The sequence below is a fragment of the Drosophila ananassae genome, chromosome 2R (assembly GCF_017639315.1).
Source record: "Drosophila ananassae strain 14024-0371.13 chromosome 2R, ASM1763931v2, whole genome shotgun sequence".
NCBI lineage: Eukaryota > Metazoa > Arthropoda > Insecta > Diptera > Drosophilidae > Drosophila > Drosophila ananassae.
Window position 1 is genome coordinate 8,188,414 of NC_057928.1, and position 15,561 is coordinate 8,203,974.

At 39.4% G+C, this 15,561-nt stretch overlaps 2 protein-coding genes across 2 annotated transcripts; one reads left to right on the forward strand and one right to left on the reverse strand.

Moving 5' to 3' along the window:
- Positions 1-9,165: 9,165 nt before the first annotated feature.
- Positions 9,166-10,558, reverse strand: LOC26514225. Its single transcript, XM_014910105.3, has 2 exons — positions 9,869-10,558; positions 9,166-9,453 (listed from the first exon to the last, which is right to left on the reverse strand). The coding sequence occupies exons 1-2, from the start codon at positions 10,004-10,006 to the stop codon at positions 9,226-9,228; spliced, it is 366 nt and encodes a 121-aa protein (XP_014765591.1). The 5' UTR covers positions 10,007-10,558; the 3' UTR covers positions 9,166-9,225.
- A 64-nt stretch (positions 10,559-10,622) lies between these two features.
- On the forward strand, positions 10,623-11,461 carry LOC6506263 (uncharacterized protein CG13380). The gene is made up of 3 exons (XM_001958198.4): positions 10,623-10,764; positions 10,822-11,228; positions 11,314-11,461. The coding sequence occupies exons 1-3, from the start codon at positions 10,728-10,730 to the stop codon at positions 11,413-11,415; spliced, it is 546 nt and encodes a 181-aa protein (XP_001958234.1). The 5' UTR covers positions 10,623-10,727; the 3' UTR covers positions 11,416-11,461.
- Positions 11,462-15,561: the final 4,100 nt, after the last annotated feature.

A 15,561-nucleotide genomic window follows, 5' to 3' on the forward strand; every position in this document is an offset into this window, starting at 1 on the left:
TTTGCATTTCACGTCCAACAATCCATTCCAAATGCAAATGAAAATGCCTGCGGCTAGTACGGCATACTATCCTTCCCCAGCCACGCCCACCCTGCCACAAGACCGCCCACAGTTCACACATACACACGAATGTATCGGCGCCGCTTAATGCCCCGCAGTTCGCAGAACATTGTTTTTCCATTTGTGTTTGTCGCGTTTTAATTGCAAAGCGAAAGCGGTAAAGCCAAGGCAGCAAAAGCAAAATGCGGCCAGTTAGTTGGCCCAGATTCGGTCGCTCTTGGCCAAAAGCCGGACCAAATTGTCATCAGGCAACTGGGGTGAATTTTCTTCTCTGTTCTCTCTCTTTTTTTTTTTGGGAGGTACACCTCCAATTGCCATAATCCACCGCATGTTGTGTGCGAGAAATTAGCGAACAATTTGCAAACGGATTGGGTGGCCAATTGGTATGGCCAAAAATCAAGTGAAATATGGACAAAGTGGTACGGAAATAAATGGGTTCTACCCAGAATAGAACAGTTTAGTTTTTATGGACCACCTTTTAAAATGAATTTATGCTAATAAGAATCATTTTGTTGCTTGGTTACCCAAAAGTGAACGCATCGAGCTCGGTAATTCAATTAAAATTTCCCTTTCTAAGTATCCGAGGGATTCGGGTCCGAAGCCTAAACAAACTCCCAGACAGGGTATGAATTATTAAGTAAATAATTTTAAATGAGCTTTCAATGTTCTTGAACCCTTTAAAGATAAACGTTGAGCTATTTCGGGTTGGGATAAGCCCCATGACAGTGAAAAGTTTAAGAAACTTTAAAGACTTTTATTTAACCTCAATGCATAATTTATAACTCAATCGAGTTTTAATGAAATCATAGCCATTTCGCACTTCCAAAACGAATTATTATTAACAAAGCCAATCAATATCAATTAACAATGCGAACGAAGATTAAAGGCAGAAAATTGCGAAATCAGAAATGTGCTATAATTCAATTACCAAACAAGCACGAAGCAGGAAGTCAATCGGATTCTTGAACTGCAGTCCAATCTTAAAGCAATCTGGGTGGTGTGGCCAAGAAAGGTGTACAATAAAAATCAAACCCAAATCCTTTTGGAAGGATGAGAATAAAAAATCAGAAGCCAAAAGCACGCACAACGCCAACAAAAAGAATCTCAGCAAATATTAAACGACAGCCTCGAGGACGTTGAAAGTTTCCTTAAAAAAAACCTAAAAAATACGGACAGAAAAGCTGAAAGCTGAGAAACATCAACTTAAATTTCATGAGCGATAGATGAAGGATGGGTGGAGGGTTAGACTGGCAATGGATATAAATGAAAAAGATAAACCCACTTTATGAATGAATTTTTTATGCGACGCCTTGTCCTTTTGTGTGATTGGACCTTTCTCTGCCCTTAACAGGATACCAACATTATACTCTTTGCTTGGAAGTTATTATACTTTAAAAGTACGATATAGAACTAAAGATTATAAATTATTTCTTATATAAATTATATATTTATTAGTCAAGAACACAAGAATTTTATGATTATTTTTTTAATCTTAAATAATAAACACTTTCAAAAGAGTATCCCAAATTTAATCATCAATGAAAACTCTTAGGCATCTTTAGAATTAGCCGAAAAGGGCGGATCAGGGTTGCCGTCAACGGGGGGCGTGGTAGGCGCTAATTCCAGGCAGACACCCAAAGGAGTAGTTAGCCTTAGATAAACGGCGTTTAGAAGGAGACGCTAACCAGACACTCCACGGTCAGGGCCATTGTATTGGCCATTCTATGGCATTGTCGTGGCCAATTCTTGCCGCGGTGAGACGTTGAGCGCCAATGACCGCAAACAAGCATTATATATATGTATTATAGGCGCTGGCCTTGGCCAGAAAATGACCATAAATCAGCGTCTTTCGGCCCGCAAAACTGTAAACCTAATCTGCATCGCCTCATCTTTAAACTCATTCCCCGAATCCATTCGGGCCATCGTGCCGACGTGTTAAGAATATGAAATCTTGTCCGAACAAAAAGAAAATATAAGTTCTCATTCCCCAAACTCCTCCTTCTAGCTATCCTTGCAATTAGGAGTTGCGTGTTGTCATTTCAATTTGCTTAAATCAACATTTACTTGAGTTTTTCTGGTCAACTGCTTAGCCACATGCTTCGAGCCAAGAGTGTAAATGAAAATTGGCCAATAAAATAAGCTGAATGCATTTGCGTGACACTCATGTTGAGTGGCATTCAGTCAGTCCGAGGTTAAGGGCAGGATAAAAGGATCACAGGAACACGGAATACTCCATGGCATTGAATAGGTTCTTGTGTAGGCCTTTGGGGATTAGCATTTAAGTGAATACTAATTGGAGCAGACCTTGGAGAGATTAGAACATACAACAATCCATATATTCTACTCCCTCCTAATCCTAACTACAATTTAAACATTTTAAAGTATCTTTCTTATTCATGAGTCCTTTCTATTTCGTATCCACGAATATCTATTCAATTCGAAATCACAAACAAGAAGCCACAATACCGATTGTCAACTAGTTTCAAATTCAACTTGGTCCCTGGAAACTCGTGGAACAATAAAACTTAATCAAGTTTGACACAAAGGAGGCATTCGGCAAACTTTTCGCCGTCATTTCGTTTGTTTGGACCCTGTTTGCTGTCTGTTTGCTTTCAACTCACTTTCAAATCCATGGATGAGTAGATATCCGCGCCCATTCACTGTTTATTTTGCATATCATTTGAGATGAATTTCTAATTTATCAGGGTGGAAAATTCCTTGCCCCATACACCTCCCACAATAACAACAGCTATGGCTATGACGGCTTAAAATTCCAATTTCGCAATGGATTTCGCACATATGAATTTTCAAAATTGCCCGTATCGCATTGATTGAATTCCTTCGTGGCAAACTCAAGGTAAAGACATTGTCAAAGGCTTTGATTGATGGGTTTGCCGTGAAGCGACCTTCACGGATTCGCTCGCCACGTGTTATTCGAGACAGGTGTTTACCTGTCCTTCTGATTGATGGCCAGTGGTCAGATTTACACTTCAGGATCAATAAACTGTCGAAATGGCCACTTCGTTAGCTCCGCCAGCATTACTAACCTTTTATCCATCCATCTGTCTGTCGGTTTGTCACGTCGCTAAGCCTTGACGGATTCTCAAATTCGGGTTCACTGAACTGGCAAAAAGTCCTGGGGGACCAGACGGCGCTCTGCTAATTAACCAAGGAAAGGTACGAGTATCCTTGTCATGTGTAACAGGTGTTAAATGTCTTCAGTTGGAATTTCGTATGTTTGAGTGCGTGCCGGGAAAGTTTGAAATTTTCATGAATGAATTGCCAATTAGGGGACCTTAAGGTCGGTTTTCTATGAAATGCTAATAAATTTTTAATAATCTTTGGGTTTTATTAAAAAAAAACTAAACTATTTTAAAAGCCTAATATTTATTATAAATAATTGAAATTGTTATGGTCCTAAATTGTTTTCCATTTTCGGACGAGTGACTTTAAGAAATAATATTATTAGTCCAAACCCTATTCAAGGATTCGACTCAACATTTTCCTACAATTTCGTACTCATGCCCAATTAATTTTACAATTTTTACAGTCCGATTGCCACGGATAATGAAACATCTCCCATTTCGGCAAATCCCTACCCGTTTTGCGCCAGTTTGCAATGTAATAATTTTCAATTACCCTTTAGAGATATTGTGCTCGCATTCAGGTTAATTGTAGCATCTCATCCTATTGCTTTCGGAATACACAAAAAGATTCCAAAAAATTATTTAAGTGGAAAAGAAATCGAGCTGTGTTCAAACAGAAGATAATCTTCCCATACCTCACAGAAATTTTCTTTATTCTTGGGAAGGCGCGTGTTGAAAAATCAACGAAGAAGACGAAGACAAATTTTTGCTTTTATTGCAAATATTAAAATGTTTACACTTGAATGGGTGCTGCCAAACAGAGGAGCAACATTAACTCGATTATGATAACAAGCCGGGCTGGCAACCGCCTCCAGGACATCGAGTCCTTTTTTCCTTCGGACCCCAGACCTCAGGAACCAAAAACTGAAGTGTTGGGCATCGGAGCTTCGAGTTCATCGCACGTGCAACGGATGTGCCCACTTATGTGAAGAGAGAATTCCTTTTTGTTAGCTCCTTTTTCATTCTGTTCTCCATTCATTTAAAGGTCCTTTGCTTTTTTCCATATTGCAGACCCAACGGAAGCTCAAATTTGGCCAAAATATTCGGAGGCAAAAAGCAGAAAGATAAATTTGTCTAGGCCAAAAAACACGCACGTGTGCTGAATGATTTTAAATAAGTTCCTAATTAGGGTATTGGTAACAGCTTGCATTCTACTTCAGTTTTGTTTATTAACTTGATTTTACAAAGTTTTTTAGTACATAACATTTTCAGAAAATTTAACAAAACAACTAAAAAAAATTATGTTCTTAGATTTTGATGCGGATTTGTGGAGAATCGGTGTACAAATTGTTTAAGGTATTCCGCTCAAGAATCCGATAAAAAAGATATGGCCTTGGCTGTGGCCATATAGTGGCTCCATGCATTTTTTGCGGCTTTGTAGGGGATCCTCCAGAAAATTCAACAAACTAAAAAAAATTATGCTCTTAGATTTTGACGCAGGATGATGGGATCCTCCAAAATCGAAATCAAAATGGAAATTCGATCTAGAAATCCTTTAAGGTATTCCGCTCAAGAATCCGATAAAAATGCGCAAAGTTATAGCCTTCTCCCCCATGTGGGAGGACTGTGATATAGGTAATCCAATTATTATGCAGATTTTTAGCCAAGATATTTTTAGCTTCCCATCCGTCCATTCTTTATAAATATATTGTATAGCTTGAGTGAATTTTTTCAATTTATTTGCTTCTTCACTAATATATTTGAGTGTAATCACTAACTAAACTCAAATGAATAAAGAAACTCAGACATAATTGAAATGGATTCTTTGGGTTTTTGGTGAGTGTCTTGGAGAGGAAAGGCGACCTCGTCTGATCCGCAACCACTTGAGTGGTTTGTCCCGGCGGTTTTCTTTATATCGTGCGGGTTCTCAAGGCGCCGCCATCGTAGCCGCCCTTTCTGTCTTGGCACTATCCCTTTCTCCATCTGCGGCACGGTTCAATGAGCCGGCGGCGGTCAGGCGAGGGATTCGAGGGACATTCATTAAAAGGAGGCTGCCCAGAAATTTGGTTTCATTTCTCGACGAAGGCGTGGTCGCCCTCAAGTTCTGACATGTGAATGGACCAGGACTGGGAGTCAGGCTTATGAGCTCATATCAAAGGAGCAGGGAACTTTTAGCGTGTGTTCGGTAAATGTCAGCGAACCGAATTGAAAATTAAATGATAGTTATTGATGGCAGAAGAGGTTTCAAACACAAGATAATGAAATTTACCCGAAAGCTTTAGCTTTGAAATTATTGGAACTAAGATAATGTTATAAAGACATTTCAAGGACTTCTTATTATTTTAAACTTATTACAATTAAACAAATTTAAAAGAATAACTAGCCCTATATCCTTTTGAAATACTTGGCTATGATAACCGAACCAAATTGGTAGTCGAAATGTGAGCTTCCTGGTAAATAACCCAAAAAAATTACTTGTAAACAAGGAACTCTCAAAATAAATCAGTCGCATGTCAGTCAGAGACTCTGGCCATTTTCCCCGAGGAGAATCTTTCAAGTCGATTGATTCCAATCGCCTGAAGTGCACCCAACCGTCTTCATCTTTTTTGTTGCCGGGCTCCCCATCATTTCGATTTGGTTCGCTTTAATTGCTTTGCCGGCTTTTTCATCATTTCCCATGTAATTGCCTAATGTCCATCAATGTAAGCCCCTTCAAAAGATGGGAAAAACAAAAATGAAGGAAAGCAACCACACTCAGGGCCAAATAATTACAAACGAATGAAAACCAAATTGAGTGTCAGTCAAAAGGAAATTACATTTGATTAGAATCTGTTGCCAGACCTTAACGAAAATAAACCATAAAAATTTTGGGAAAAATTAATAAACCACCGTAATGGGGCAGAGAATTTAATATAAGATAAAGTTAGGACCGATGAAATTTACATTGCGTTTAAAAATAAAGCAACGTGACTCCTTTGAAAAAAGTTTTACCTGAAAAGTCAGTCTGTTGAGTTATCCTTCCTTCCTGCAGGATCCGGCACCTCTCCACTTGTGGTGGCTGCCATGACAGCTTCCTCTCATACATGGCCCATTTTTGCCCAAGCTTTTACCGTTTTCCCCTTTCCCAACTTGGCTTAGGTCCTTTGGCAAAGACGTGCCAGCCTTCACATAACAAAAGAAAAGCGGCTTATGTAGAACGTTCAAGCCTTGGCAGCGAGATATTGCTTTTTTTTTTGAGTCAGAGTGTGTCCCAATGCGAACAATTTTTCCAATACCCCTAGACTCACTTCCAAGATTATTCGATCGGGGCAAATCCAAAGGTGGATTTTTCAGGTTATCAGGAAGATTTCACAGCCTTCGATAAAATGCAATTTCACGGTGCCCATTGTACAGGAATTGCCTTAGTTATACATTCGTAAATTTCCATTGATTTACACCAAATCCCAAAACCCTTTACCTCCTCTGTGATGCAAATTGCATCGGAATAAAAAAAATATACTACACAATTTTCTGTGCACATTGCACAATTCCCTTAATTGGGTTTATATAATTCTCCGACTGTTTGTTGGCAGCATTTATGCGGTGGCAGCAAACACAGGAAAAAGCTATTTATTAAATCGATTTGAAATTGCAGAAGCTCGCAAAACCCAATTAAATAAATTCAAATGTGTAATAGAAACAAAAAAACGCAGTCAACAATTGATAGTAATTTAGGGACAATTCAGTTGACACTTTTTTTAACGGATGTTGTACAGTGGTTAACCACAGAACTGTTTTTTTCTTTCCATTGTCCCCAAAGAGTAGTAAATTGGTTACTGTTCTGCCTTAAAAAATATATTTATGTTTGATAGAAAATAAACCATAAGGTTAATCCTGAATCAGCTTGTTAAAGCTGCATTATATTTGTTCCTTTAAAAAAAGGGGATATCCGTTATCGTCAAGTGCTGGAACTGTAGCGAACTCTCAAACTTTCTTTCCTTATCGGTTCCCCAAAAGTTCTATGACTTTACCACAGGATCCGTTAAATTTAACGCTTTGAGCGAATCAACGAGGCTGACCAGCCAAATAAAGACACATCTTCATTATATTGCGAACTACTATTTGCTTTTAATCTCACAAGAACTGCCAGCTCATATAATTGTAATTACCCATTTTTCACATGTTATCAAATCATTTATTTACTTTCAAAAGTTCATGATATCACACATAAATACATTCATCAAACTTTTAATCTTCATTCTTCTCTTTTTTCGATTTCAATACAGTTTGGGTCTTTTAAAAGAGATTAGACCAGCTATCTGTACAGCTATCAGTTTTTTTTTAGGGAAGAAATAACAAACTCCCCCAAAAATATAATTTTGGATAATTTAAAATAAACATTTATTTAATTGTAAAAACCATGGAAGTGGCACATTACTTTACGTATTTCTAATAAACATTTAAAATAAACATTTTTCTATAATTAAAATAAACAAAGCTTCTGAAGAGACAATGCCAGGTATTTGCTTTTAACTTCATTTCACCTTTGCCCCCAAGGCCGACCACACCCACGCTCTGGCCCCTGCCCCCCTTCAGGTGCAGAAGGCAAAAAAAGGCCAAATGAGTTGGAGGGAGGTAGTGCTCAGAGCCCGGAGCATGGGAAACCACACGCAGAAAAACAATCAAGTCGTTGGCGACCTGACCCATACAAACACAAAATGGCACCCACACTCTTCCACTCAGCACATTGGAGGTAACTGTTTATCTGTAAATATAACCTGCACATGCACGAGCACAAGTACCAGATACAGATACAAAGATAGGGATACAAAGCCATTGCCGTGGAGACGCCGCAGCAAATAACTACATACACTGTAGAAAATCAATTGTAAAAAGGGAACACTATTTTTTTGGTTAATATAATTCTTTTTTTTTATTAATATCTTACTTGTCCATGGAAAGAATAAAAGGATGAACTCTAAAGAATCTTAATATTCCTAAAAATCACATGCATCTCTTTCCGCTGTGCATATGGTCCAGATACAAATATAATATGAAGAGAACAAATACGGTTGCACTTAACCTCGAGGCTTACGCGGGCGGGCAATGCGCGCTTCCCTCTCGTTTAATTGCGCTTGCAACATGACGGCAGCGGCCCCAGCGGATATGCATCCACACTCGTGCACATATTGATATGTGTATACGTTAAATTTGCAGTTTAATTTCTTTTTCATTTCCGGGCCGGTCCTGGGCGAGGCGCGGAGGATGAATAATGGGGGTCGAAGATTGAAGAACCGGCAAACATTTTGCTGCAACACATGTCGTGACAGCCGCTCCTGCCACGCACTCTCAAGGATTCCAAAGGAGGCAGCCAATCAATTCGACAGTTAAAATGTATGGTAAGATGAGGAAAATTTACGGTTTATTTTAAATAAAAACAGAAGACTTACATTCTCTTGGAATTTACTTACAACTGTGGAGTTTCAAAATATATAGTAAATGATTTATAATTATCTTGCCCATATCTTGTAAAGGATCTTAAAAATAATACTCTGAGAATAACTAAATAAGAGTATTAAACAGTCATTCTTATTGTGATTTTTGCATTTCTTAAGCACATGTTTTACTGATGTATACACTTTTCGATCGAACTCCGATTCCCCACGAGCCCCAACGTTTATTATTCAACGGAAATGAGTACCAGATTCCTGCGTGTGTGTTTGGGCCGATATCTCTTCCTTTTATGCAGCTTTCGCCCCACACATTCCATTACTTTCCTTTGCGGGTTTCTCCTGTTTTTATACACGTATTGTTGCCTGCGTCAGGCTGTCGCTTATGCTGAAAATTAAAAGAAACTTAACTCTTCCGCTGAGCACTTGCCGACGCTTTACGGAAGTTGCAATGAAATTGCCAACATCCGACAACAAAAGCCAATAAAAACACCGACAACAATGTGGGGCCAAGTTCCAGCACGTGTGCGTATCAGTGATGCCAAGAAAACAATAATAAATATAAGATTATAGGCCTTTAATCTATGAAACAAAATACTTATAGAGAGAAAAGTATAGTCGTGCAATACAATATGGTTTTAATAATAAACTTAGCTCGCCGAGGTGCCATCACTAATCGTGGCAGGCTCACCAAGGATGAGCAAGCCGGGGGTCCTTGCATTTGTCAGTCTAGGCAGGCAATATGGCTGCTCATTTCCTGTGCGCAGAACGGAAGTGATTTGAGCTGCCTGCAGGACAAAAAGGCAAAGAGGCGGATTGAAATGGGAAAAATGGCAGCTCTCTTTTTCCCCGCCATTTTCTCGTGTGATGCTCCCGCTCTGCAATTGAGATGATAGACTGCACTGCACTAGTGCTTCATGAATATTTAGGGAAAGTTTCCAGCCGTCTTGCAGGTGAACCTTTTTCAAGGCCAAGGTTGCGTAACCCTGAATGACAATTTCCCAAGTGGGGATTGTGTTTCATCGGATTAAAGGTACAAAAAACGAAGTTTATACGCTCTTAACTATTAGTTACTAGAAATTGTCCTTTATTACACATATTTCTTTTCGTTGTGTTGTCGGAAAAGCGAGACTAAATATGTTAGCACCCTAATGGAATGCAAATTTATTTCAGATTCTTTTCGCTGAGTCTGTCATAAGCAAAGCATTTTGCATGCGAATTATGTTTGGAATGGCATTCCGCGCAGCTCAAAGTGAAGGATGAGCGCAAGGATACCATTTCGCCGACATTTACCTGCTGCTTGCCAATGCAAATGCCGGGCAATTTTTCATTTGCATAAAATGTCCCTCTGCTCGCCGTCGAGATTTCCGAGTTGGAGTCTGCCAAGTTTGCCAGCTGCCGACACCAGGGATTACGAATCTCAGTTTCCATGGGGAACTTGGCCAAAAATAAAAGAAACTTTTCGCTGACAAATTAGCGGGGAAGTCTGGTCCTAAATTCGCCAGATAAACTCATGTCCCACATGTGTAATGCTCTCGTCCGGACTTCGGTGTCGGTCTCCGGATTAGGTTAACTTTCCCACAGGCAACCAGTTATCGACAGATTGCCACCTCCATGCTGCACGACTTCACTTGATCCTTGTTTGCAGTTCTACTTCCTTTTTTCCGTTGCCATTATTTCCTCTGAAACGATTCTTGCACACTTTTATTGCAAATTGAATTTGCTGTGTCACGTCGTCGGCCACTTTGTCAATATTTTTTTTGAGTTCTTAAACTGCCGCCATTCTTAAAGTAGGGGGTAGTAGTTGGCTATACAATCCAGTACCATACAGGGTGGTTTAAAAATAAAATAACAATATCTATGGAGGCTTTCATAAATGAAAGGAATTTAAATCTACTTTTTAAAAATTTTAAGACAACTCATTTAACACAATCGATTCATCGATAGATAGTCAAAGCTTTTTGTAAACTTATAAAGCTATGCAACACTTGAAATATTTGTTAATAAAAAAAGAAAGTAGGCGATGAATTATTTTATAGTCGCGATGGTATTACATTTTTCTTATAATCATTCTAAGGGTAGTCTCCGAGCTAAGCGGTAGTGCTTTGTGATCATATAAAATATTTCAACAGCAAATTTTCTTTAACCAAAAATGGATAATCACCATTCTGGGAAGAAACCTATTAGTGGTTAGTTTTTTATATCATCCGAATGTTCTGATATGTAAGTCTGTCGAGTTATTGCAGATATCCGCGGTACCACTCCCGGTGACATCGTAGCTCGGTTGAATGCTCGCTATGCGAACTTGAATGCACGCTCGCCCCGCGACGTTACCCTCATCGGTCTGGAGAACAAAGTGTTCGCGGAGTTGCCCCAGACCGAGTTGGAGTTACGTATGGAACGCGAAATCCAGGAGAAGATGGAGCGCGAAATGAAGGAGCGAATGAATCGCAAAGTGAGGACTAACCTGGAGACTCGTATGGAGAAGATGAAGATTAAGGATGAGCCCATGACGGTCAACATGGAGACTTCAACGGACCACAAAGGAGTGAAGACTTGCATCTGTATGCGTCCTTCGCAGGGCTACGAGTGCGGCGGATGTCGTCACTTCTTTAGAGGACGTATTGCCGAAACTTGTGAGAAGCATCCATCGGTGAGTCTGGTAACAGCATTGCTGAGTCATAATGACTTGCAAAAAATTGTACTACATATATTCATATTTTTTTAACCTAATACAGGAAATATTCCTAATGGACTTTCGCGTGTGTCCTTATTGTTCAGGCCCCATTGGTATGATAAAGCAGCAATTTAATGAAGGGGTCTGCATGATCGCTGTGTAACCTGATAACCTGTAAAGTTTCGACTAATAAACTGCGAAGTAAACTACTAATTATCTTTTAATATTGCTAACAGAAAACTATCGTTAGAAACTATACACAGACCTTCTTGCTCGAACACCCTGTTTGGAAAAACTTTTCAGATGGCGGAAGTTTACATTGCAACGACAACTTTTCGTGGTCATAAAATGCAGCTGCAACTTTTCTGGCTGGATTGCAACAAAGGACTTTCAGTGGCATTGTTATACCTTTCTTCCTGCCATTGGTCAGTTTTAGGCCATTGCACTTTTGGCCAGTTTAGAGCGATGGTCTTCCAGTGACCCACTGGGGTTCACAAATATTCCACAGCACCTGCCTCGGGGCCCCCTGGACTAGACCGATTCGCCCAAGTCAGCACATTGTTCGGAATATGGCCATCAGCCGATTGGGAATGTGAGTTAGAATGTGTGTTCCACGGCCAGGACATCATTTGTCAATGTCCTCCGCGCCCTGGGGCGTCCTGAGCTCACGCAACCTCATATGCGCCATCTCCATACACTTAAAGGAAAGAAAGGTTCAAAATGCATAGTATTTGTAGGCATTTTTCGTTATTTAAAGTGCAACAAAGGAACTTTGAATCAAGTTTTTTAATGAAACCATAGAAGCTAGTATATTAAGTGTAAAATGAATATTTTTCAGTGTAACCTTTTCGCATGTTTGGTTCCCGTATATTCAGAGACCTCTAGGATTTCCCCGGCATTGCATGAAATTTATACACATCTGCTACCTGACGGCTTTTCCAAGAAGGAAGCAAAGGTTGGGGGTCGAAAATGCAGTATGCTGAGCATCGTTTTTATTATGCAGCACTGTTGAAGCTGCCACAACGACCTCCCCCTCTTGGCTCCTAGCCGCGGACATAACTAACCGCTGCCAACCTGTATGCCATGCCTCTAATTAAATGCCTTTGAACTTTGCTCCACTTATTACGAAGCGATCTACATTCATTCGGTCTTTTAATTGACGTTCTTGGCATTCACAGAAACACCAATCTGATGTAATTTCAATTTATGCAGAAATCAAGAAAATAAATTGAAGTTGGTGGTTATCATGGTTGGTAATTATTGTTATTTATTTCTTTGCCATTTAAAAGACAAAGATACTAAGGATAAGTGTCTTAAAACCATCACTTAAATTTGTCAAATGATTTGCTGAAATCCCAAGATTAATGGCAGCATATGGTGTAATTTAAATATTTTGGACATTTTCAGGCTCCTAAAAGTTATTGCCTTTGAATTTTAACGTCAAAAAGGAATACCCATAAATATGTATAACTTCGCTGAACCATCCTGTCACTTTTGGGCTGCGGCTGAAACCACAGGCAAATGTCAGAAACAAATTCAGGCAAAACAGCCAAGCAAAGCGAAATATTTTTAATGGCCATAATTTGGTGGAAACGACTGGAACAGCCGCAAAAGCACAAAAGTCGACAGCAGCAGGCAAATGAACTGAACACTGGCCATAAACCGCTCAATTATTGCGACTTGGCCGGGGCCGCAGAAAGTCATTATCTAAAATATTTGACATGCGTCCAGACATTTTCGGAGGTGGCCTCCCATTAACAGAAATTAACGCTTTATTTTATTTATTTTTTCGTACTGAACAGTGAGTGTGGAAGAATGGATGGAAAAATCCAGTACAGACACGCGTAGACATAAAGTTCGGGGTTCAAAGGTCTGGGCAGTGATTTCAACACGCAATCCGAAAAGTATGCTGGGGAAAAGTGAACAGGAGGAAAAGCTTTTATCAATGATATATGAGGCATGAAAATAACATTCACATACTGCAGTAATCAGCTGCAGAAGGAAAATCCACCTCCCAAGCACTATAACTGAAAATTATGAAACGAAAACTTTCTTACCATGCATTCTATCTCGACGACAACTTTTGGAAATGAATTTTTTATGGGACTGCTGGAGCAAGTGCAGCTTGCTTGTCTTGGCACTTTTGTTTCCTTGCAGTTTATGTGTCAGATGCAGTCGGGGGAGATGCAGTGCCCGACTGCGAAAGGACATCCCTCAGATAACCGGGGAGTTTTCTCGCCCTGAAGAGCCCAACTTGGAAAGTAGCAACATCTTGTCACGGTACAATATTAGACAACTTTTCAGGTCAAAGGGGACACATTAAAGGTGGTGTTTGTCTTGCGGACATCTGGAGTTGGATATGGGATAAAGAAGCTGCTCTTTTGTGTTAGTCAAAAGCTAGCAAAGAATCATAGAATATTAGGGTTTTTTTAAGGGATTTTTGTAAGCTTTAACTACAGTACACTATCTACAAAATAATCAAAATTTTTGAAAAAAAAAAACAATGATATATTCTTAAATTTTGATCTTATTTCGTTAAAAAAATATACTTAGTAAAAATTCAAATCAAGTTTAAAAATACATAAAATAGAGATCAAGGAGATAAAGTCAAATAATAGCCACCAGTCCACAACAGTCAACTGGGACACCATTTAAAACAAAGACAATTTCTCACTTTCCCCCAAAAAACTCTCACTCCTCACCCTTTCACCGCCGCACTTCACTTCTCTGTGACATCTCTGGCGAAAAATGTGAAATAAAATAAATATTGACGGGCGAGTTGAGTTGGCTGCAGCTGAATTTGGGATTGGGTGATTTATGTGGCATGACTCATGAGCGAAAAAGTGTAACTGAAACTGAAGCCGGTCTAGATTTATGCGGTGATATAGCTGACCAATCCGTCCATATAGCACAGCCGGACAATTCCCAGACACGAGGGCAAACAAACCAAGGAAAAATTGAAAACTTTTGTATGAAATGACAATCGGTTGGTGATAGAAGGAGGAAGGATGGAGCAGGAGGTGGTTCTGGTGGTGCAAAAAAGTCAAGTGGAGTGGGGCAGCAAACATGCCAATATTCTGCAGGCACTTGGCACATATAATGTAAGGAAAGTGCCACGGAGGGCATCGAACTCTTGTGGAAAAGTGAAATGTATAACCTACACTTGGGAAAAAGAAGGATTAAAATAGAGATACTTTTTAAAATTAATTGTAAACGAAATAGATGTGTGTTGGATTCCCTCAAAATTGGCCTTTCTCTATTTTCTTTACACTTAAAAATTGTTTTATTTATTTTCCGACTGTATGGAGGCTTGCGAAATGCAAATGAGTGGGTGGCATGGGTGGTGCGGTGCTTTAGCCTCAGATTTGGTTTGCAACGCTTCGGTTTTACTTTCGGCCAGATACTCGCACTCAAATGCGAGTACGGACTCGTATTTCGGTCACCGTATGTGGAGGGGGATTCACTTGTGCATGTCAATCACATTCTGACAACAGGCGGCAGAGGCATACGACCAGAGGCGTGGGGCAAGAGGCATGAGACCAGAGGCATATAGCACATACAGATATTCGCACGCACCGCCCCAGCCACGTCCACCCCATCCATCCTATTCCACAATCCATCCTCATCTGGCTGCCAACGATCCGACGATGAGACAAACATTCCCACATTTGATTGACAACCTAAAACGGTCGTCTGGTTTTCAGGCAATGAAATATAAACTCTATTTTCTCTGCTCCTCGCTTGGTAATTAAATTCAGCAAATTTCTGAATTATTTATGGCTAATTAAATATTATTCAGGTGCAAAATAAAATCCCGCTGCGGGCCGCAAAAAAGTAACACAACATAATAACATCAAATTAATGACTCAATTATTAATTGGCGTAATAAAATTCTAGAAATACCCGCTAAACACGCACTAAATTTGCGAAAATCATATTTCATAGCTGCCCCCACATAAAATTGCACAACTACTGTCCAAACTATTAATTAATGTTCTGTGCGTAATTATTATTTTTAATACGCGGCATTTATTTCACGTTTTGATCATTTGCATCCGACATAATGTGCGTTGGCAAGAGTGGGACGAGTTTAATGCGAAAATAATTTCATTTGTTAAATATTTCATTTTCTTTTTTGGCACACAAAAGAAAAAGTGTCAGAGGCGTGTGAAGAATAATATTTAACAAGAATATTCACTTTTTAGCCTTGTTTTACATAATTATTAATTTGTGTGTGTCAGCAAAAATAAACCCAATTAACATAGCCACATTGATGTATATTTAATGAGCCATTCTAATCGATGGTACC